This window comes from Sorex fumeus, unplaced genomic scaffold (genome assembly GCF_029834395.1).
Source record: "Sorex fumeus unplaced genomic scaffold, SorFum_2.1 ptg000015l, whole genome shotgun sequence".
Taxonomy (NCBI): Eukaryota; Metazoa; Chordata; class Mammalia; order Eulipotyphla; family Soricidae; genus Sorex; species Sorex fumeus.
In genome coordinates, this window is record NW_026606072.1 from 19,693,130 (window position 1) to 19,715,398 (window position 22,269).

The following is a 22,269-nucleotide window of genomic DNA, read 5'->3' on the forward strand; positions in this document are numbered from 1 at the left end:
AGTTTAAGCATTTCCTCCAAGCTCCACTCTAAACTTTACTGGAAGGAAGCCTGACTTGCTAATGTAGGTGAGAGCAATCTTTCATCCTTGCTGACCTTGGGTGAAGGGTAGCACTTCAGTCACCTGAGTCTGATTAAAGCAGGTGTGGTCCGTTGTATACTTGTTTATAGCCTGAATCTAAAAAAAAAAAAATCCTTGCGTGTTCTAGAACTGCCTCTCTCCCTTCTCCCCGCCCACAGTTTAAAGCTATGTATAGTGAAATCTCAGTGTCAGTTTCCAAATTCAATGCATGTCTCTGCGTATTGGTAATTTTACCTCTTAGAGTAGAACCTAGGATCACAGATACTAAATTCCTCCGGTGTTTTAAGAGCACTTTTAAACTTTATTGCAATTTATTTATTTATTTTTTAGAAGGGTGCTGGATTTGTGCTTAGCATTAACTGTAGTCAAAGCATGCAGAGAAACGCCTAGCTTCCTGAACGTTTGCAGCCTTCAGCTGCCGAGTCCTCAAACTTTCTTTTCTCGTGGTGGAGACCGAGAGCCCATCGGTGGGACCAAGCCTTCGGGACGACCCCCTGGCGTCCGTGGGCGGGGCCTCTGCGTGGTCCAAGTCACAGGCTCTGCCTTTGCAGTTTCTGGTGCTGAAGGTGGGAACGGCTGCCCCGCTACTCCCCAGGTCAGGACGAGCCTCCCCACACACTTGAAGCCAGCCCGCGGTGCGGAACCTTCAGGAGATCGCTGGGGAGCGGGACGGCAAGTGCCGCGGGCTGCCACGCCTCCCACGTTTCCACGCCGGCTCACCGACCCCGGCGGAGGAGGGGGGAACAATCGGGCGCTCGGGCATTCTAGCACGGAGCCCCGCTGCTCCGCGGCACCCAACCAGGAGCCCACGGAAGCGCAGAGAACTCCGGCCGGGGCTGCCCGCGCCGATTTTCCGCTCCCCCGGGCTCGCTCTTCCGCCCGCGCGGCCCTCGCCCCCGCCCCTCCGCCTCCGCTCACAGGAACCCGCCGCCGGGCCGCTCCCGCGCTTCTCCCCGGCCGCCCGCAGAGGCCTGCCTTTTATACGCGCCTCCGCCAATGAGCGCGCGCCCTCGCTTAGGCCCGCCCCGCCGGCCAATCGCCGCGCCCCTTGTGTAATCTTCGGCTCCTCGGCCGCTCTCGGCTATTTTCGTTGTTGCTGGCTTTTTTCAGGGGTTGCTCGCTCGCAGCCAGAGAAGCTGCTTTTTTTTTTTCCGGGTTCGGAGCCGTTCCGGATGCTTTAGGCTGCCGGATGTCTGATCTCCGGATAACTGAGGCGTTTCTGTACATGGATTATCTGGTAGGTGCGGGGCTGGCGTGGCGGGGCGCCCCTCGGACCCGGACGTGCCCGACGTCCCCCCCCCCAGCCTCGAGGAACACAGCCTTTCTGCTTTCTTTCTTCGGGATGGGATGCCTCTGGGGGGTCTTCTCCTCCCGCTGCCGGCGGGGCTGCTGCGCCGGGACGCGGAGGGGTGGCGGGGCCGCGGGCGCCGCGGGGGAGGTGGCAGTGACAGGTAAAGGTGCGAGCCGGGGCCAGCGCGCTGGGGCTGCCGGAGGGGATGGGGCCGCCGCGGCGGGGCGTCCCCGGCCCGCTCGGGCTCCCGGTTTCCCTCGGCGCAGCCCGCGCCGGACTTTCTTTGCACGCTCCCTTTAGCAGAACTCCAGGTACTATTAAAGAGCCATAACCGGAATGGCTTACTAAGTGCCCGGCAGCCCGGGTCATTTGGTTCTTATTAGATCTCTAAAGCAATGACCTCGGTCTCGGCGAGGCTTTAAAAGCACATTAACCATAAAGTCGACAGGACTAAACTGCATCCCAGCCCGGCCAGAGCCGGACTGGGTTAGGGGGCTGGCTCTGCCCCCACGGTGGCTCCGGTGGATGCATGCCACTTTTTACACTGTGCTCGGATTGGATCCCATGGTTATGCTTTTAGGCCAGTCTCGTGCCTCGGAAGTTTAGGTGGGGACAAGTGTCAGCGTAGTCCTCGGAACTGAACTTTTTTTTTTTTTTTTAAACGGACCTGTGTGTTTGTGGAATAATGCGAATACCACGTATTGTTCCAGAAATTGTGTTTACATGGAGCTGGGTGTTGGTGCTGGGGGCTCAGGAAGGGGTCTGCATTGGCGCTGGATGTCTTCACTGTGCTGACCGTGTGTGCTGGAACCGCTAGGACAATGCGGAGCTGAAGTTGATGGCGAAGAACACTGACTCTCCTGTCATCTTATTTATCAGTCGGTTTTCGACTGCAGATCTGCCTGGCAGAAATTTGCCAGTGCCTTCTAGGAATTACACTAAGGAAAGCCTGGATGGTGTCATGAAAAGGAAACTCTGGACAAGGACTGGCATTGTTATCTTGTTTTCGGCTTGACATTAGGTGAGAGAAATCTGTTTCCTGAAGCTTTATAGGTGGGTGAAGTCGGGCGGTTGCAGTTATTGCATCCTCTTGTGAATGAAAGAGTCCAAAATGCTGAGTTCAAATTGAATCTTATTCCCTTATTGACCACAGTAACTTCCTATATCTTGTGATACACGCATAATATCCACACACAAGAGCTGCTTGTCGTTTGGGGTAGGTATCTAATTATGAAAGTGATTTAAAATGCAAAGCACCATGCAGGTTAAGCCATGCCAAATGTTTCTCAAAGATTACTTTTAAAATTAATAATTCATACATTTGTAGCTTGTCTTATAAAATACAATACAATGGTTTTCTTCCAGATGCCCAAGTTAAAGCCAAAGGGTAATCACCACACAGAAAGGGATGGTATTACCTCTACTGTTGAAAGCTGAGTTTTGGATGCTGAAGCCATTGCTAGTGAGGAAATCAAGTGGTTTTGATCATTTTATTTTTTTCTGTATTTACTATGGCTGGAGTGATAGCATAGCGATAGGGCGTTCGCCTTACAAGCGGCCAACATGGCCAACCCGAGTTCGATTCCTCCACCCCTCTCGGAGAGCCCAGCAAGCTGCCGAGAGTATTCGATATGCCAAACACAGTAACAACAAAGTCTCCAATGGAGACGTTACTGGGCCCGCTCGAGCAAATCGACGATCAACGGGTGGGCCTTTACCTTTACCTTACCTTTACTGGGTATGCTTGAAATTTGTAAGTTGTATCACAAAACTTTTCTTGAAGTGCCAAACCCATCAAAACATTTTAGTAAAAAAAATAAAGAAAATGGTTAATTTTTAGATGGAGAGGCTAAGGGTGGGTGAGTGTTTGTCAGGTTTTAAGTTACCCTGAAAGCATACTGATATATTTCTGTTTTCTTTTGGAGGCTGGGTGTGTTCAGTTGAACCCAGGACTTCATACATATGAATCATGTGCTCTGCCACTATGCTAGCCAGACCCTGAAGCAAGGCAATTTGTCAATTTACTGGCCACCTAGTATTAAAATCTCTGGGCCTCTAATTTGACATGATCTATTATTTTTACTTGTCTTGACCCCGCATTATCTGCTTTTGCTTTCAAATTAAAAAATGATCATAATTTTGTCAGTCTAATTATGCCTTAAAAAAGTTTTAAAAAATCCACAAGTGCAGGGGATAGCTTAGAACATGCCTTGCATGCAGGAGGCCTCCGCTCAAACATGGTTCTTTCTACTCCCTCCCTCAGCTGGGTGTGGCTCTGGTGGCCTCTGAGCCAAAACACAGAAAAACACAAGTTCTCTGCCAAAGTCCTGTAAAGGGACTGGAGAGATAGTAGAGTGGTCAGGGCGCTTGCTTTGTATTTGCCAGAGCCGTTTTTATGCCTGGCTCCCATATATTCCCCTGACTGTGCCAGGAGTGATTTTTGAGTGCATAGCCAGGAGTAAGCCTTGAGCATCGCCAGGTGTGGCCCCAAAACAAAACGAAAAGCCCCCAAACTAAACAAAAGTCCTATGCAGATCACTTGCTGATCACTGGAGGTAAAGAAAAAAAATTTAATTGAAATAAGTTAGTTTTTAAGAACGTACCCAATATTCCCGGCGAAAAGTTTAAGAAATTTTTTAAATGATTTATTTACGGAAGCTGAACTTTAAATAATTTTTTTTGGTTGTTGTTTGTTTTGAGGAGGTGGGTTTGGGGCCACATGTGACACTGCTCAGTGTTTACTCCTGACTCTGAGCTCAGGGATCACTCTTGGTGACCAAAGTGATTGCTCAGAGCACCAAATTTGGTTCCTGGGATCCAACCAGGGTTGATCACATACCAGGCAAGTGCTCTATCTGCTGTACTATCGTTTTATCCCTGAAACTGAACTTTAAGAGACTTCCTGGTATTTATGTTATATGTCTCATTGCCTTCCAGATTGACCTGTTTGCTTATACCTAATCTTTATATGGTGTTTATTAAAGACCAGTTACTGAAAATCAAAGTCAGTTTGTTGACTCTGCCTGGGATCTTTTTTTATTTTATTACTACTTGCTGGTAGGGAGGGCTGGAGCCATACCACAGCCGGTAGGGAGTTTGCCTTGCACGGGCCAACCCAGGTTCAATTCCTCCATCCCTCTTGGAGGGCCCGGCAAGCTACCAAGAGTATCCCGCCCCCATGGCTGACTGTGGCAAGCTCCCTGTGGTGTATTTGATATGTCAAAATCAGTAATAAGTCTCACCATGGAGATGTTACTGTGCCCGCTCGAGCAAATCGATGAACAACGGGAGGACAGTGCTACAGTGCTTGGTGGTAGGGAGATGCTCCCAAGCTGTATTCGGGCACTCCCAGCTCTTCTTGGCCGGAGTTGGTCCTCTTGTGCATCTGAGACAGTGTGCAGGTGCTGCTTAGACCCAGCGTCCTGTGGGGGAGGCAGGAAACCCCGTAGGTCTATACCGGCTGATTCTCAGAGATCGAACTTGGGCCTCTACATGCCAGGCATGTGCTCCAGCCCTAGCCCTGGGATCTTATTTTCAAAATTAATCTCTTCTCATATTCCTTTGCTCACCTTCCAGGTTTTAAAAACAAATAAACAAACAAATAAATAAACAAACAAACCCACCCCCTAGATTCCCCCAAATAGGGCTCTTTTGTGTTGACTCCAGATTTTGCTGTGTTGGTTGGGGAAGCGCCCTCCGCATGCTTGGCAGGAGTGATGGTGTGCGCCCTCTTTTTGGATTTCTTTTGAATATTGGTGTTTCATTTTCTCGTTGCTGATGGAAGCTGGAAGAATGAGCTGTTTGTGTATTGTTCATTGTTCTTTGGATTAGATGTCTTCATGTACCTTTTTTTCCTTCTGTAATTTGGAGGAAAGTGGACAGGAAGGGAAAGAAAAGGTGGAGGTGCCATTTAGATTTTTTAATAACATTGTGATATTAAGGCAGATAAAAAAAGGTCTTTGATCTTAGAAGTTGCTGATGAGCCTGCTGTTGTGCATGAAGCTACAGCCTCACAGATGCTTATACGTCTTATAGAGCTACATCTCTGCCAGCTGAGAATTTCTTATTTGAAATTACAACTTAACTTCAAAGAAAGGTTTTTAATTGGAGGTGACAAATAAGGAGAAATGGAGGATATCAATATTTAAGATATGTGTTCCTAGAGCGAACAGACGCCATTGGGCTACACTAGCACGCGACAGGGACAAATGGAGATGTTACTGGCGCCCGCTCGATTAACGGGAAGTCAAGTGATCAAGTGATATATAGATATACCTTAATATTTAAGATATATATAGATATACCTTAATATTTAAGATATATATAGATATACCTTAATATTTAAGATATATATATAGATATACCTTAATATTTAAGATATATCTATATCTATCTATCTACCTATATATACATACATTTATTTATATCGATCCTCTGGGCTTACTCTCTGCTCTGTGCTTGGGATTGAACCTAGGTTGACCACGTGCAAGGAAAATGCCCTATCTGCTTTATTACCTCTCTCAAGACAAATTATTTTGGTGGGGTCACACTCAGCGATAGTTAGGGGTTACTCCTGGCTTTGCACTGAGGAGTCAGTCCTGGTGGTGCTCAGGGAACCATATGGGGTGCTGGGGATTGAACCTAAGTTGGCCGCATGCAAAGCAAGTGTCTTACCCACTGTACTATCTCTCCAGCCCCCTCAAGACAGATTTTAAAGTTGAGTTGATTTCAGTTTGAGGAAATGGTGGTAATTTGCTTATGCTGCATAATTACAAGTATCACTTAACCAGGTGTTTGACTTGGTAACCTGGCATCTAGTAGGACTCAATATTAATTTGTTGAGTTAAATGAAGAGGAGTTGAATGGGACAATTCTTTTTTCTCACTCGCTTCTGCATTTGAGACTAGATAAAATCTGTTTGGATTAGGTGTTTTGTTCTGGGGAATGTAAAATGTATCCCTTACTTTTAACTTTAAGGTGATCAAGATATAAACTGTTTTGCCTGACTGGCAATTTAAATCAACAGCCTGGGTTTTCCAGTCTGCGGGAATCTTTCTAGGAGGTTCCACTTCTTGCTCCCATTTGACCTCTTTACACCTCTCAGCTTCATGGTGGAGAATTTGCTGCTGAACCGACAGCTAGTGTCAGCATCTTACTTTCTTCTGACTAGGCCTAGTAACACAATACGCAGAGCTTTGTGAACAGGGGAATGGCCCAAGTGTCCTAATGAAATAAACATATCTACCAGGTTTCCCCTGGAGGTTGGGCCAGATCAGCTTCTAGATTCCTTTCAGTTCCAGATTTTCGTGTTCTCACTAATGTATGCTGATTGGTCTTCATTGCCTCCTTCCCCCGGTGCCATTGGAACAAAGAACAAAGTGATTTATAAACAGGACAATGCTTTTCACATGTAAAATGATGTATTGTGTTATGTGTTACGTGGCTAATTATTATACCTCCTAGGAAGTGCTCATTACTACTCAGTGTCTCCTCAGCACAGTGCTTAGGGGACCATGTGGTGCCCGGGACCATATCTGGCAGTCCTATGTGCAAGGCACGTACTGCAGCCCATTTGTTTATTTGGGGTTTGGGGGGGCCACCCCTGGCTGTACTTAGGGATTATTCCTGTTCTTGTGCTCAGGGATCACTCCTGGTGCACTCGGGAGGACATTATGAGGCATTGGGGATGAAAATTGAGTCGACCGTGTTCATGGCAAGTGTCCTACTTGCTGTACTGTGACTGTGGCCCCAGGTAGTTTTACTGTTGGGGGTTGGAGAGGTCGTGGAGGGGTTGAGGCACTTGTCTTGTGTGTATCCAAACCTAGTTTGAGTCCAACCCCCCCAGCTAAAATATATATGTATAAAATAAAAAAGACCCCAAACCCAAATGCATCTGCTCTGTGTATGAAATTTTGGACTGACAATCACAAACAGGAAGTCATAAGACTGTTGAAGATTCTAAGTCAAGCCATGTTGTGATATTTTGATCAATCCTTTAGCAAATGTTGATGGACCTTTTGCTTTGTATATCGCCCTGAAGTCCTGGGGGCGATCCCCCCAGTGGGAGCCTCCCCCCAGTGAGAACCTCCCCGCAGTGGGAACCTCCTTGCTGCAGGACTGGCTGACACGTGGCCCCATAGCAACCTGTGGGTAAAGCGGATGGGAGAGGGACTTTATAGGCACTTTAAACTGTTCTTTTCTTCCGTTTTTGTTTTTTTGTTTGTTATTGTTGTTGTGAATTAGTATTTGAAGTTAGGCTAGAAAAAGGTGACAGCTAGAAGAGTGTTTGGTTAGCTTGGATATTAATTGCTAATTAATGATCATTGCATCTGTATGCTGTGCTTGAGAATTAGTGAGGCCAGCATTCTAATTTCACCCTTGTATCGGTTGATGAACTTGGACTAGATTCTTGGTCTGTAACTACCTTTGTAAAAATTTTATTGTTATCATTGCAGCACTTTGAATTTTAAAGTTAGAATACGGAATCAACTGAGGTATCCAATGACAGATGAGTGGAAGATGAAGGTGTGATATATATGCATATATTATATATGTTTACACCATGCTGTACTATGCAGCTGCAAGGCATGATGAAATCATGCAATTTGTAGTAAGTTGGATGGAACTGGATGATATGATGTGCGAAGTGAGTAGGCACTGTCCACTGTAGCACTGTCCTCCTGTTGTTCATCGATTTGTTCGAGCGGGCCCAGCAATGTCTCGATCATGAGACTTGTTGTTACTGTGTTTGGCATATCGAATACATCACAGGTAGCTTGCCAGGCTTTGCCGTGCGGGCGAGATTCTCTCGGTAGCTTGCTGGGCTCTCCAAGAGGGGCAGAGGAATCGAATTCGGCTTGTCCGCGTGGGCTGCGTGCAAGGCAAACGCCTTAGACCTGCTGTGCTATTGCTCCAGCCCAAAAGAAGAACAAATACTGGATGATCTCACTTATAGAATAAAAGGACAAGAGAATACATGGTGTTTGAGAGTGATACCTAGATTACCCCAAACCCTAGATTATAGAAATAAAGATAGGAAAGGAAAGAAATCAAGATAGGAAGTAAGACGAGTAGATGGAAGGCAGCGGGTGGGAGGCAGGGGCCTCTGACACATCATTGGTGGAGAGGTGGGGTTTATCCCTGTGTCTCAACCCCAGAGCCAGTAACACTCTGAACAGGAGACCCAACCTAGAGCAACCAAACTTAAAAATGTGCCTGTGGAGGTGACTGGCCTGGGAGTGGGCATGGGGGTAGAGTTGGTGGGAGGGAACCTGGGGACATTGGTGGAGGAATGTTGACACTGGACATTGGTGTTTGGAACACTGTATGCCTGAAATTCTGTTATGAGTAACTTTGTCAATCATAGCACCTAAAAAGATTTTTTTTTTTAAAGTTATCGTCTCAAGATACATGGGCTGGCACAAAAAAGTTACCATTTGTTGGGTTGGGGGTATCGCTCTTTATCACTTGCCTCTTTGCCATGAGACCTTGAGTCACCATCTGCAGCATAGTAAGTCCCCAACCCACCTACTACCATGACTAGAGGCTCAAACGGCAGTTGTTAATTCTTTACAAAATCCCCACGAAAAAACACCTCTGTAAAGTGTGCTATTGGCGGGTAAGGAGAGAGCCCAGGAGGCAGAGTACAGGCCGAGTTGGTGTTAGGCCCTGAGATTGGTCCCAGCGCCCATCTCTCACTTTGGGATGGAGATAGCACGGCTGGTGAACACTGAATCCCTGAACTCAGTATTGGGTAGGGGTCCCCAGGTCCCCCAGCACCAGTGGCAGTCACCCCTAGAAAAAAAAATTGTGTGCTCTTTTTTTAAAATGGTTTTTGTTTTGGATGTATGTATTTATAGCTCATTTAATGTGCTATTCTTTTTTATTTTTTTCTGCTCGAAGGAGATAAGATCCTCGCTTCCTCTGGGTTTTGTTTCTCTGTGTCTCTCTTCATGTGTGTGTTCACCCTCCTCTCTGCTGCCCTCGTTGTTGGTGGTGCTGTGATGACCAGGGCAGCAAGCACGCCTGGCTGTGGTGCTCCACATTTCCATGCTCAGTGCTCTCCAGGTCGTGCTCATGTTGAGGGACTCAGATCACCATGGGTAATGCTCGCCGGGGATTGTGCTTCCTGACTGTGGCCCTTGCAGGGTTTGTCACTGCAAGGTCATCCTCTGTGGAGAGGCCCAGGCTCCCTTCCCCCACCACTGCAGACATCGCCCCGCCTCCCGGCGTGGCAGAGGGCAGCTGCAAGGCTGGGAAGACAGAGTTGGCAGCCTCGGGCCTCACACATGCAGGCACCAGGGATTTGAACTTGTGGCCATATGCTTGCCAGGCAGGCGTTCTGAACCACTGCACTGCTTCTAAAAATAGGCCATCAGCCTGCTATTTTTAACCCGAAGGCTTTAAAAGCCAGCACTTGCATTTCTGACTGGTTAAATGGACTGTATAGGAATAATGTACATCAACCATTTTTTAAATTTAGTCTTAGCTGAAATAGGATTAGCCACACAAATATTCCTTTGTTAATAAATTAGAAGAGAGGAATAAGGGAACTGGGACAGTGGTGTTTGGGTTTGATTCCTGCACTGTATGGTTCCCCCAGCCTCCGAGCAGCACCACTTCCTTGGGCCTAGTGCTGAATTGCTGATCCAGTTTGCAGAAAATTACGGGTAGACCCCCCCACTCCCCCCGTGTTCCCCCGACATCGTGAACAGCAGTTGGCAGTCTCCCACTTCTCCTCCCCTAAAAAAATGATGTCAACATAGACTATCACGATAGAATGCTGGAGCGCGAATAGTACAGACGTTTGGAGAAGCGTCACGCTGCCGGGTGGGAAATTTGATCATGGCGGTGTTAGCGCGGGCCCAGTGGTGTGTCCTCGGAGGAGCAGGGGTGCAGTTGCTGCTATCTAGGAACTTGCATTCTGGAGCCTCACGGACATGTGGCATGCTGGGGTGTGATGGGGGGAGAGTGTGGCGAGTAGAGCCCGTGGTGGAGAGTAACTGCAGCATTTATGGAGTACTTAAGACACACTGGGACTGTGATTCCTTTCCTCTGGCAAAGGCAGGAAACCCAGGTCCATGCAGTTAACCGGCAATGGAGTTGGGAATGTGGCCCCGGAGGGCGGCCTTGCAGCCTCTCTCCCCACTGCCTGCCTTCCTTCCAGCTGCTGGGAGGCAGGTGAAATGCTTACAGCAACGTAGTTGATGTAAATAGTGGGTAGTTTCCTGAGTGAAGGGGCAGGGAAAAGAGCCCCCGGCCACGATAGAGAACCCGGGGTCATCTGCAGGTGGGCTACAATTTTCCCAGTCCCGCCTCCTGGATAAGGCAGGGTAGAAAGCTGTGCTGAGCCTTCCTCCCTATGGCATGCTGACTGTGGACACCGAGCTCATGTCATCAAGTGACCACACATGGGGCTCCAGGCCCCTCTGTCAGCCCTCCCATCCCCTGTCCCCTGCAAGAAGCACGGCCCTGCCTGCCACCAGCCCTGCTTTCTTTTGCCGGCCAGGGTGTTGTCACTGAGACACAGGGGATGTTGGTCAGCTTATCTAAGGGGGGGCTGTTTTCCTTTCCCCGGGCTGCCTGAGAAGGTACTGTACCCAGACCCCAAGTTACCTTGCACTTGTAGACTTCCATGGGGCCAAGTCCCCTGATGAGTCAACTTCGAGTGTTTGCCTCTGAGGTGGTGAGACAAGAAGGGGAGATTTGGGGCTGGAGGCAGAGTACAGCAGGTAGGGTGCTTGTTTTGTATGTGGCCATCCTGGATTGGTCCCCACCACCTCTGGGGTCCTCAAGGCCTGACAGGAGTAATCCCTGAGCATAGGAGTCAGCCCTGAGCATAGGAGTAAGCCCGGAACAAGGAGTAATCCCTGACCGCTGTTGCTGAGTGTGGCCCAAACAAAAAACAAAGGGAAAAAAGAAAGGTAGATATTAAGGAACTGTCTGGTAACTACCTTGCAGAAACCAAGGAAATGGGCATTTACTGTGGCACCTTTCACCAGTTGGAACTGAGGATGTGATTTGGTTTGGAGTCCATGGCCCCTTTTGTTAGTCTCTCCCCTGGCAGTTCCTCTGGTGCTTCCTGTCTAGATGAGTCTTTGGGCCCAATACTGGTTGTAGCTCATGTCTAATAAATACAAAGTTACTTACTTCCAGTAGTGCTGGCTTCCCAGAGGTGTCTCTGCTTAGAAGCCAACCACCCAGCCCCTCCTTCTTGATTTGCTTATTAATTTTAATTTTAAAATTTGGGGGCTGGAGTGATAGCACAGCGGGTAGAGTGTTTGCCTTGCACGTGGCCGACCCAGGCAACCCAGATTCGATTCCCCCGTCCCTCTTGGAGAGCCTGGCAAGCCACCGAGAGTATCTCGCCCGCACGGCAAAGCCTGGCAAGCTCCCCGTCACGTATTAGATATGCCAGACACAGGAACAACAAGTGTCACAATGCAGACATTACTGGGCCTGCTCGAGCAAATGGATGAACAGCGGGAGGACAGTGCCACAGTGTTTTAAAATTTGGGGGTATTATTTTAGGGACCATACCTGGCAGTGCTCAAGGCTTACTCCTGGCTCTGTCCCCAGGGATCACTCCTGGTGGTGCTTAGGGGATCATATGTGTTGTTGGGAACTGAGCCAGGGATTGAACCTTTATCAGCCACATGCACGGCACCTTAACCCCTCTACTATCTCTCTGCCACTCCACCTGCTTGATTGAATACTCTGTGCAATCATTGAAATTTTTAATTTTTGATACCTCATTTTCATTTTGTATGAACTCCCCAGTTAGATAGCAAGTCGTGAATTCTGCTACTCATAACTTGGGGATGTCCCTGTAATGACCCCTGAGTCTTTATTTTGTATCAGTGTGGGGTTTTAGACTCTCTTGCTCACCCGTTTGGAGAATTCCTATCTGGCGGTGTTCAGGATCTTCTTGCTGTTTCTTTTCAGGTTACTCATGGCCGAGCTTGGGGGAAGGGGGCGGCGTGGTTGGTGCTGGGTTCTTCATGTGAAACATACGCTCGGTCTTTGAGCTGTCTCTCCAGCCCTAGATCACTAGAATCAGTGTGGTGCTTAGTAAATAAAGGACTACGTGCCAGGTGCAGTGCAAAGGGTTTTTTGTTATTGTTGTTATTCATTTATTTATTTACTTTTGCGCCATACCCAAGGCACTGGGCTGGAGCGATAGCACAGCAGTAGGGCGTCTGCCTTGCAAGGGGCCAACATGGCCGACCCGAATTCAATTCCTCCTCCCCTCTTGGAGAGCCCGGCAAGCTACCGAGAGTATGTTGCCCACATGGCAAAGCCTGGTAAGCTACCCCTGACATATTCGATATGCCAAACACAGTAACAGTTGTCACAATGGAGACGTTACTGGGCCTACTTGAGCAAAATCAATGAACAACGGAAGGACAGTGACAGTGACAGTGACCCAAGGCACCCTCCAATCCTGTTGACCAAATACTCCTGACTTGCAGGAGACTGACTTAGGAAAGAGAGAGCTTTCTGAAGAGAAAGTACCATGGGCAGAGCACTTACATTGCATATAGCCAACCCTGGTTTGATTCCTGGCTTTTCATATGATCGCCGAGTACAAAGCTAGGAGTTACTTAGAGTAAGCTAGGAGTATACAACCGCGAGCACTGCCAGGGACAGTCCACTTCACCCGCACACACACAAGGAAATAACAGAGGGAAGTTGAGGCTCTGCCATGTGGATTATTTTTCAGGATCACTAGCAGCAATGTTAGGGCTCTGGTACGTATGAATTTAGCTTGGCAGATTCCTTGCCCGCACTGCTAAACTTTATGCTCCATTGCTGAACTAATAATAATAACTATGGAGATGGTAGGTAGCAGGGGTCACATGAGTTATAGACACACTGCCAGAAGTTGAAGGGTCACTTGATTGCTGTTGTCACTTGGTTAGAGATACCTACCCCATCTGCGCATCATGCTCTCTGAAAGTAGAATTCATCTATTTGGTATAGATTGGTGGGTGACTTTTGGAATCTGGGAATGCTCACAACTTTCCCACATAAATTCATGAGAATATTGCTCCCAAGGCTCCCCCTGCTCACTCCCCCCCCGCCCCCCAAGCCTAACAAGTCATACCAAATGGGGATGTTCTACTTTTAGACCGTGGGGCCGCCTGTGTTTGGGAGAAGCCCTCCCAGTATTCAGTAGCAGCTGGGGTGCTATGTGGGTTTGCACCCCTCAGTGAGAGTTCCAGCAGCACCCATTTTGCTTTCATTTATTTGTCTGCTGTCTCCTGTACTCTTTTGCATGAATGCTGATGTTCCGTGCTCTGGCTCACAGCCAAACACACCTACCTGATTTTGATAGTAGCTAACCCTTTGAATACTAGGATTTGTCCGACAAACTCATTTATCAGGTTCCTTTGTACCTAGAGTTGCTGGGAACCGTTTTGACCTCTGGACTGCTGCTCTCAGGGCTGAGGACTTATCTCCTAGTCATTCTGTCCCCAGCCTTACCTGGGCTCTCATTCATTCAGTCAGTGGCTTCTCTGGTGTCTGGGGCCTGGACAGGCAGAATGGAGCTCTGAGGCTCTACTGTCTGACACGCAGAGGGAAGTAGCCCCACTCTTGGTCAAGCTGAACCTGGCATCGGGCCCAAATGAAAGAGGTTGCTTGAAATTTTACTTTTAATAAGTGTTATGAATGGGGCCAGAGTTATAGTACAGCAGGTGGGTGTTTGCCTTGCACGTGACCGACCCAGGTTTGATCCTTAGCATCTCAGATGTTCCCCCAAGCACCTGAGCGCAAAGCCAGGAGTAACCCCTGAGCATCTCTGGGTGTGACCCAAAAAGCCAAAAAAAAAAAAACTGTAATGAATGTATATATTTGGAAAAGTACATACTTCTATGTACCTTCCTTACTGATTGGACACTTAATATTTTGGTTTGTTTTTTGTTTTGGGGCCACACACAGTGAAGCTCGGGACTGATTCTTGGCTCTGCATTCAGGAATTACTCCTGATTGTATTTGGGGGACCATGTAGGATGCTGGGGATCGAACGCAGGTTGCCCATGAGCAAGGGCAAAAGCCGTATCTGCCGTCCAGCTCCTGGATGCTAACCATTTAGCAGTTTTCATTTCAGACTCGGGTGCTGGGCTGGGGAGGTGTCTCGGGGGCTGGGTGTGGGCTTTGCGTGCAAGAGACCCAGGGTCAAGGCCCAAACCACATGGTCTCCCAAGCACTGTCAGGAACGACCCCCCCCCCCCCCCCCAGCAACTAGCTCAGACCTGAGCACCCTCTGCTTGATGTGACCCATCCCTCCCCCCCAGTCCCTTCCCACCCCGCCAAAGAAACCCCCAAACAAGAAAAACCATAAAAAAATATACAATAAGAAAAGTTAGGACTAAATCTGCTGCTTTACTCCTCCCAACCCACCTCCTTCTCAGTGGTGAAAATTGTTCCAAAGTTAGGAGGCATCTTACATGTAGTTTTGCATTTTCATTTGCCTGTGTGCATAATGCATAGTATTTTATGTGTATTTGCAGTGTTTATGGAAATTGTAAAATTTCTAAACATTTAAGCCCTCTTTTAAAATCTTTTAAACCCCCATCTTTTAAAAACTCAATTTCTCTAATGTTTTAATTTTTTTTTAATGGAATCACTGTGAGATACAGTTACAAAGTTTTTCATGATTAGGTTTTAGTCATACAGTGTTCCGAAAGCCAACCCTTTACCAGTGTTTGTTTCCCACCCTCAGTTTCCTCAGTTCCCCCCTCCTCATGGCAGGTACTTTCTTCTCCTCTCTCTCTCTCTCTGTCTCTCTGTCTCTTTCTCTCTGTGTCTCTCTTTCTCTCTTTTTTGGACATTATGGTTTGCAATGCAGATACTGTCAGGTTATCATGTTGTCCCTTTTACCTACTTTCAGCACTCAGTTCATGTCCAAAGTCGTCATCTTTAAACTCTCTTTGTCAGAGTGGTCCTTTCTCTATTCTAACTGCCTGTCTAATGTTTTTTGAAGATGATAAATGCTACTGGATCCATGAGTTGATAATTTGTTTGCAGTTTCTTACTTGACTTAGTTACCATTTCTGACTTCATCTGCTGAGGTCTTACTTGTGAGAAGCTCTTGTGCTGGCTTGAGGCATGGTTGTGTGTGTGTGTTTGCTTGCTTTTACTACTGTGCTGTGAGTCTTATAAATTGTTTAATGAAATTTTATGTGTCCTTTAGTTTTTCTTCTGATTCATCATTTTGTTTTAGAGTCTGCAGCAATCATTTTTTAATCATATTGTCACATGGGCATGTATAACAACATTTATAATTATATGTGTATGCATATAAGGTCTTGCCTACTTAAGAACTGACTTTTTTTTGTATCATGTTCTCATATATCTAAAAGTCTAGTAACAGGATCTCGAAAATGCTGCCAAGCACAATGGAAAAAACTCCATATCCATAATTTAGCCACCCTCAGAGAATCAGTTAATGTTTTTCAACCCTGCATCATAATGAAAGATATTTTATAACCTGCTTTTTCTACTTATGAACATTTGCACTTTAAGTGTTTCTTCTACAAGATTAATTTTCTGTCTTATGTGTCTTACTCCAGACTTTGGAAGAGGGCTTAGAAAGAGTTTAACAAGTTTCTTTATTGTGCAGACTTTAGTATGCTAGTTAATGTGATGAATCTCTAAAAGTGGAATTGTTGCATGCAGTGGTTTTCATCCTTTGGAGTATGTTTTTGCTTTATGATCAAGTTCTAGAGTAGATTTTTGGGATCCAAAGATACATGCAATAATAAAGTTAATGATATCTTAGAAGTTAAATATTTAGAAGTTAAATTCTAAGTTAAATTCTAAATTAAAGGAGTTAACTATTTACAGGAGCCAGGGATGTGGCTTAGTGGTAGACTGCTGCCCTTGCATGTGCGAGACCCTGGATTCGACTCCTGGATTCCTCAACCACAAGGCACACATAGCCAATATTTATAATGAACGAATAACATAGCGTGGTCCATAATCAACGTTATTAAGTGTGACTTTTTGTTATCTTTACATAATAGCTGGGGGATAATAATTGATATTGAGAATAAACTTAATATCTATTTACCAATTATATTGGTATTATGTGGGTGCCACACTCAGTGGTGCTCAGTAGCTACTCCTGGATCTGTGCTTAGGGATCACTCTTGGCAGTGCTTGCGGGACATAGGTGTGCCAGGGATTGAATAGGGATCAGCCGCATACAGGGCACGCACCTTGTCCCTTATACTATGTGTGGGAGATCAAACCATTTGTGTTTTTCTGTTTGTTTGTTCATTTTATTGCAATGCTGGCCATGAGCCCAGGGCTTCTCAGTGAGTGTCAAGGCATGGACCTTGGTAATTATATCCTGTTTTATGGTTGAAGAAACTGAGTATCAGGAAGAATTGAGTAATCCCAACTACAGTTGTTTGGAGTGTTGGTGACTTGCTCAGAATCTTAACATATACATATCTTTATTATTGTGCTAGAGAAGAAAAAGAATAAACACTGAAATTCTGTATTTATTTGCCTGATGTTCCACATATTATTATTTGCATGATAGAAGGAATTTCCTAAATCTCAGTCCACAGCAAAATAGTAAAATCAAGAGGCTATTACAAAAATGGTTGCATATTTATTTACTTATCCCCCCCCCCCCCCCACGTCTAGCATTGCTTACTGGATTATTCCAGTTTGCACTCAAGAATCACTTCTGGTGGGCTTGGGGGACCATATGGGATGTCAGGGACCCAGCCCTGGTTGGCTGTGTGTAAGGCAAGCTTCTTACCCACTGTACTATTTCTCTGACCCCAAGTTACATGTTTAAACTTAGAGCATTTGTGATTCTATCTCTGTAACTTTTTTTTTTTTAACATTGGAGTATGTCATGAAAGAACAGTACTTGATTGATTTTTCTCTTTCAAGTAGTTTTTACCTGGTAGAGTAAAAAGATGACAGTTCTACATTAGACCTTATATTTGTTTGATATTTTTAGGATGCATTTACTTCAAAAACCCCAAATACCAGGAACCTGGTCTACCATAAATTCAATGGCACAATTTCTTTGCCAAGTTCAGATCGCGTCCAGGCCTCTGTGGTGATTGGCACTGATAAAAACACGATATACTGCAAAGTGCTTTTTTTTTTTTTGAAATAAATCACATGATTTCTAAGCTGACTGGTAGAAGGGCACATGGCCAAGTTAGATGAAATGTCTTCGAATCTCCTTGGGAGTTTTCATTTTGTGAAGAAATGGGAGTGTATAACTTTTGAGAACACATTTTCTTTCGTGCCTGCTTTCTTTCTTTCTTTCTTTCTTTCTTTCTTTCTTTCTTTCTTTCTTTCTTTCTTTCTTTCTCTCTTTCTTTCATCATGGCACTGTTATTTACAAGGTTATTTGTCATTGAGCTTTAGGCATACTGTGTTCCAGCACCAGTCACACGACCAGTCTCCGCTTCTGTTATTCTGTATACAACAGATAAGTGAGAGCATCCTGTATTCGTCCTCCTGGCGTACTTCACTTAACATAATATCCTCATTCTCTTATGTTTTAAGGACTGGCTCGTGCAAAGTTGTATTTTTTTGGTCTGGGGCAGCACCCAGTGGTTGCTCAGGGTCTACTCTTGGGATTGTGCTTGCAGTGATCAACCCCAGTCTCCCTATACAAAGCATGCGCTTCAGCCCTTTGATCAACCTCCTCAGCCCCCAAAATTGTTATTGATTATTGATGAAAGAAGCTATGGGGGGGGGGGGGAGAAAGAGAGAGACAGAGACAGAGAGAGACAGGCAGAGAGACAGAAACAGACAGAGACAAAGATAGAGAGACAGAGAAGAGAGAGACAGAAGAGAGAGAGAGAGAGAGAGAGAGAGAGAGAGAGAGAGAGAGAGAAGTAAGAAGGTGTTCGCTTTGCATGCAGCCAACCCTGGTTTGACCTGAAGCACCATATGTGGTCTCCAAGTACTGGCCATGGTCACTCTTGAGCACGGAGCCTGAAATAACCCCAGAGCACCACCAGGTATGGCCCACCCCCCAGAACAGTCCTCAACAACAGCAAATTATTTATTCTGTTCTGTAATTGGACCGTGTAATACCCAACAGCAAAGTTAATTTTTACCATCATTTAAATTTTTATTCCCTTTATTCTTTCTGCTCTGATTCAAAGATTGACTTACTGCAGGGGATGCTGTGAAACGGTGAACTTCCCGGGGGAGTCACTGCTCTTGCTGAAGTCAAGTGAATGAGCCTCTACAGGCCAAGTGTGGGCCAGGCAGAGGGAGCAGCTTGTGCAGAGATTTGGGCGTTTTCAGGCAGTGTCCAGAGTTGGCTGTGCCTGGAGTCAAGTCCGGGGCAGCTGCTTCACATGGTGCTGCAGGGCCCTGCGAAGGTCTCATCTTGGGAGCCGTCCAGCCTTGCCCGTAGTGACGTTCTTTCCTACCACCATGTGGAGAAGGGTCAGAAAGGGAAGTCTGACTAGATAATCAAGAAGGTGATGTGCTCACGCGCCATCCCCCCTTCCCCCCCTGCCTGAAGTGATGGCATTTCCAACCAGGGGCTGGAGGAATGTGAAAGGCAGGTGGATTGAAGCAACTTTTTAGAATCATCAGAATTTTATTGTTGGCTATGGGAGATGAGAGCTGAGGAGATTGGAAAGATCTCCCCCAGGTTTTTGGTTTGAGGTTTTGGTCTGGCTCCCGGTGACTGAGGAGCCAGGCGTCTTAGAGCAGTAACAGCACCAGCAGCCTTTGTTTTTCTCACAAACCTGCAGGAGACTGGGCTGAGCAAGGCTGTTCCGGCTCAGGGTCCTTTGTAAAGTTACCACCAATAATGCCTGGGTGACCTCTAGCCTTCAGCTTGTCCATATCTTGCTTATGAACCAGGAGCACTAAATACTGGGGGGGCTGCAGAAGTGAGGGCATTCTGGTCATCTGAGTAGGCTTTCTACAAAATGACCACAGGATAGTTTCTGTTCTTACTCGATTCCAAAGATTCCGGAATCCGATTTCCCAAGAAACATGGGAGAAACTGCTGATCTTTTCTAACCTGATCTCAGCAGTCTTGCAGCACCCCTTCTGTGTTCTGTTTATCATTGTCACCCACAAGGATTTGTCAGAGCAGAGACAGGAGTCGGACACCATCTTTTGGTGGGAGGAAGTTGGGGAAAGTTGGGTGACGTTTGTCTACAACTGTACCTCATGGCGTTTCACTAATAAAAATTAAAAAAAAATTGCCACAAGGGCCTAGGGGAGAATTCCAGGATTAAAGCTCTTGTCTAAACACAGCCAGCTTGATTTTATCCCCATAGTGTCCCCCAAACACCCCCAGGAGTAACCCTTGAGTTTACACAGCCAGGAGTAGGCCCCAAGGTCACCATAGTGTTGTGGTTGCCTTTACCTTCTCCTTTTGACTTGTATAAAATCACTACAGCCATTGGGTGGCTGGTGGACCCAGTTACCCCATGGAAGGCCACACTTGGTGGAATTGTAGGTTGGAAGGGAATAGGGGGAGTTTTATTTTGAAACTGTTGAGCTGTGAATTGTTTGTGTGGAATTCAAAATCAGGTTTTATGTTGCTACCCAGAGCTTTGGTGATACGGCTAAAGATGATGTGTAGTCTTTATTATTTGATATATGCTCTAGTATTGAGTGCATCCTCTGAGAGACACAATGCTTAGTGTTTTTCCATTTATCATCGTACATTATAAGTGGAGCAATAGCATAACGGATAGGATGTTTGCCTTGCATGCAGCTGACCCGGGTTCGATTCCTCCGTCCCTCTCGGAGAGCCCTCCAAGGTACTAAGAGTATCCTGCCTTCAGGGCAAAGCCTGGCAAGTTACCTATGGCATATTCGATATGCCAAAAACAGTAACAACAAGTCTCACAATGGAGACGTTACTGGTGCCCGCTCGAGCAAATCGATGAACAATGGGAGGACAGTGCTATGGTGCTACATTCTTCTACAAGGGCCATTTTCATGATAAGAAGACTGAGGTTAGAGAAATTGAGTGGGACACACCCAGGAGGTGATGGAGCTGACATTTGAACCCTGGGTCTGGCTAACACGTTCTCAGCCACTTAGATGATGACCGAGGCTCCATCCCCGGATGCCCCTGTTCGGGAATGGGGTGGTGCGGGGTGTCTCAGCGAGAATGGAAGGGCCCAAGGAGGTCAGGGCCTAGCAGGTAGCTGGCTGGCAGTTCCTGGGGGATCAAGCTCAGGGAAGGACTCTAGGGAGCAACCCAAGAGGAAAAGGCCTGAGAGGCAGCAAGGAAACCTGGAGTGTGTAGGGAGCAGGGAGGCTATTTCCAGAAGGAGGAAGTGGCCAATTGTGTAAACTGTTGCCCAGAGATGAGAGAAGATAATGACAGAAAAATGAGCTCTGTCTTCACGTTAGCGCTGACCTTGGCCACCAGCGCCGTCAGAGACCTGGGGAGAAGTGGGGACGCCGGGCTGCCGCCGCCACAGAGATTTTGTTCTGTGCAATGAATCCTTCTCAGAAAGAGGAGTATGACTGGGACCGAGAAGTGGGATGTGGAGGGATGCCATGTCTTTTCCGGTGTCACAGGGCCTGACGCAGCCTCTGAAGTCAGATCGGAGGGTGATGGAGTGGTTGGGGCTGTGGAGGGGGATGGAGGCAGCTGCAGAGAAGGATGAGGGCAAAGCACAACAGGAGAGTGGCGTCATTGTCACTCAAGAGGGCTGCAAGTCTCCATGGCTGCGGCTGCCTTTCCCCCTTTTCCGTCAGACTCCAGATGTTTGGGGTGTAGGTTTGAAGAAGGCGGACAGTTGATTGGTCACGTTGAGTCAGTGGAAGGGTCAGGAAGCCCAGCAATTTGGGACATTGGTAAGGAAAAGGTTGAAGGTGGAGATGTGAGCACTGAGCCATTGAGGACGAAGAAAGGATGGGTAGAAGGGAAAGGAGGCCAGAGGGGCTACTTGGGAGAAGCTGCAGGGAGAGAAAAATCAAGTGTGGGCAGACACGTGTGTGTGTGTGTGTGTGTGTGTGTGTGTGTGTGTGTGTGTGTGCGCGGCTCTGATTGTGCAGAACAGAGCAGGTCTGTGACTGGGGATTGGGCTCTGCCCCTCCTTTATGGGTAACACAAAGAAGGGGAGGTTAGGAGAGGCGAGAAGAAATGCCCACCTGTGTCTAAGCCACAGCTCCTACCACCTCTGTCACCACCACCGCAGCAGTGGCCGAGGGGCTTGTGGACAGGCCAAGAGGGCAGTGGGAGTGCGGAGTTGGGTCACTGGAAAAGGAGATCCAGCCCTGGAGTTGACAGGTGCATCCTTGTAGGTGGGGGACCACCAGGCTATGGTGGGCGCTGGGTTGGAGCCGAATGGAGCAGGTTCAGAAAGCCCAGAGAGAGGAGGGGTGGTGTTTGGTAGCTGGCTCCACGCTGCCACAGAGTTTGGAGGTGACTGCTTCCCAGTGAGTGGGTTGGGGGAAGGCCAGAGTTTCGGTCCTGTTTGTTTTGCTGTGGAGGCGGGCCTTGTTCAGGTGCATCGACCCCAGAGCTCGGCTGCTTGGCTAAGACCCTCAGCCAGTGCCTGTTTGCTGGGAAGAGCTGCACCACCAAAGGAGTCCTGGAGTCTGGTGAGACTTTTCACTTAGGGCAGCCAACCACCACCTGGGTCTGTCACAACAGTTGCAGCTCTGCACAGAAATCCCGCCCCCCCCCACACACACCCCAGGTTGGGATCCCACCTGGCATCCAAGTACCAGTGCAGAGAACTGCTGTTTTGCCGCCCTGAATCCAGATGGCCCCACCCAAGGTTTTTCCATTGGCTTGAAAACCAGTCACAGGCTGCGTGTGGGAGCCAGGAGTTTGTTTTGTGGAGGGCGGCCAGTGGGGTTCGCCCGCAAGTGTTATGTCTGGAATAGCCGTGCAGTAATCTGAGTTCATTGTT

The 22,269-nt window shown here is 47.3% G+C and overlaps 1 protein-coding gene across 2 annotated transcripts in view; it reads left to right on the top strand.

The window, feature by feature from the left end:
- The first annotated feature begins 1,179 nt into the window (after positions 1-1,179).
- ARL15 (ADP ribosylation factor like GTPase 15) overlaps positions 1,180-22,269 on the top strand; it is a 450,742-nt gene continuing 429,652 nt past the window's right edge. Inside the window, exon 1 of one of the 2 annotated variants that reach the window (XM_056112169.1) lies at positions 1,180-1,318. In XM_056112169.1, coding sequence (XP_055968144.1) covers positions 1,271-1,318 — 48 coding nt within the window. In that variant the 5' untranslated portion in view covers positions 1,180-1,270. The remainder of the gene's footprint in view (positions 1,319-22,269) is intronic. The other variant, XM_056112168.1, reaches the window with a different exon arrangement.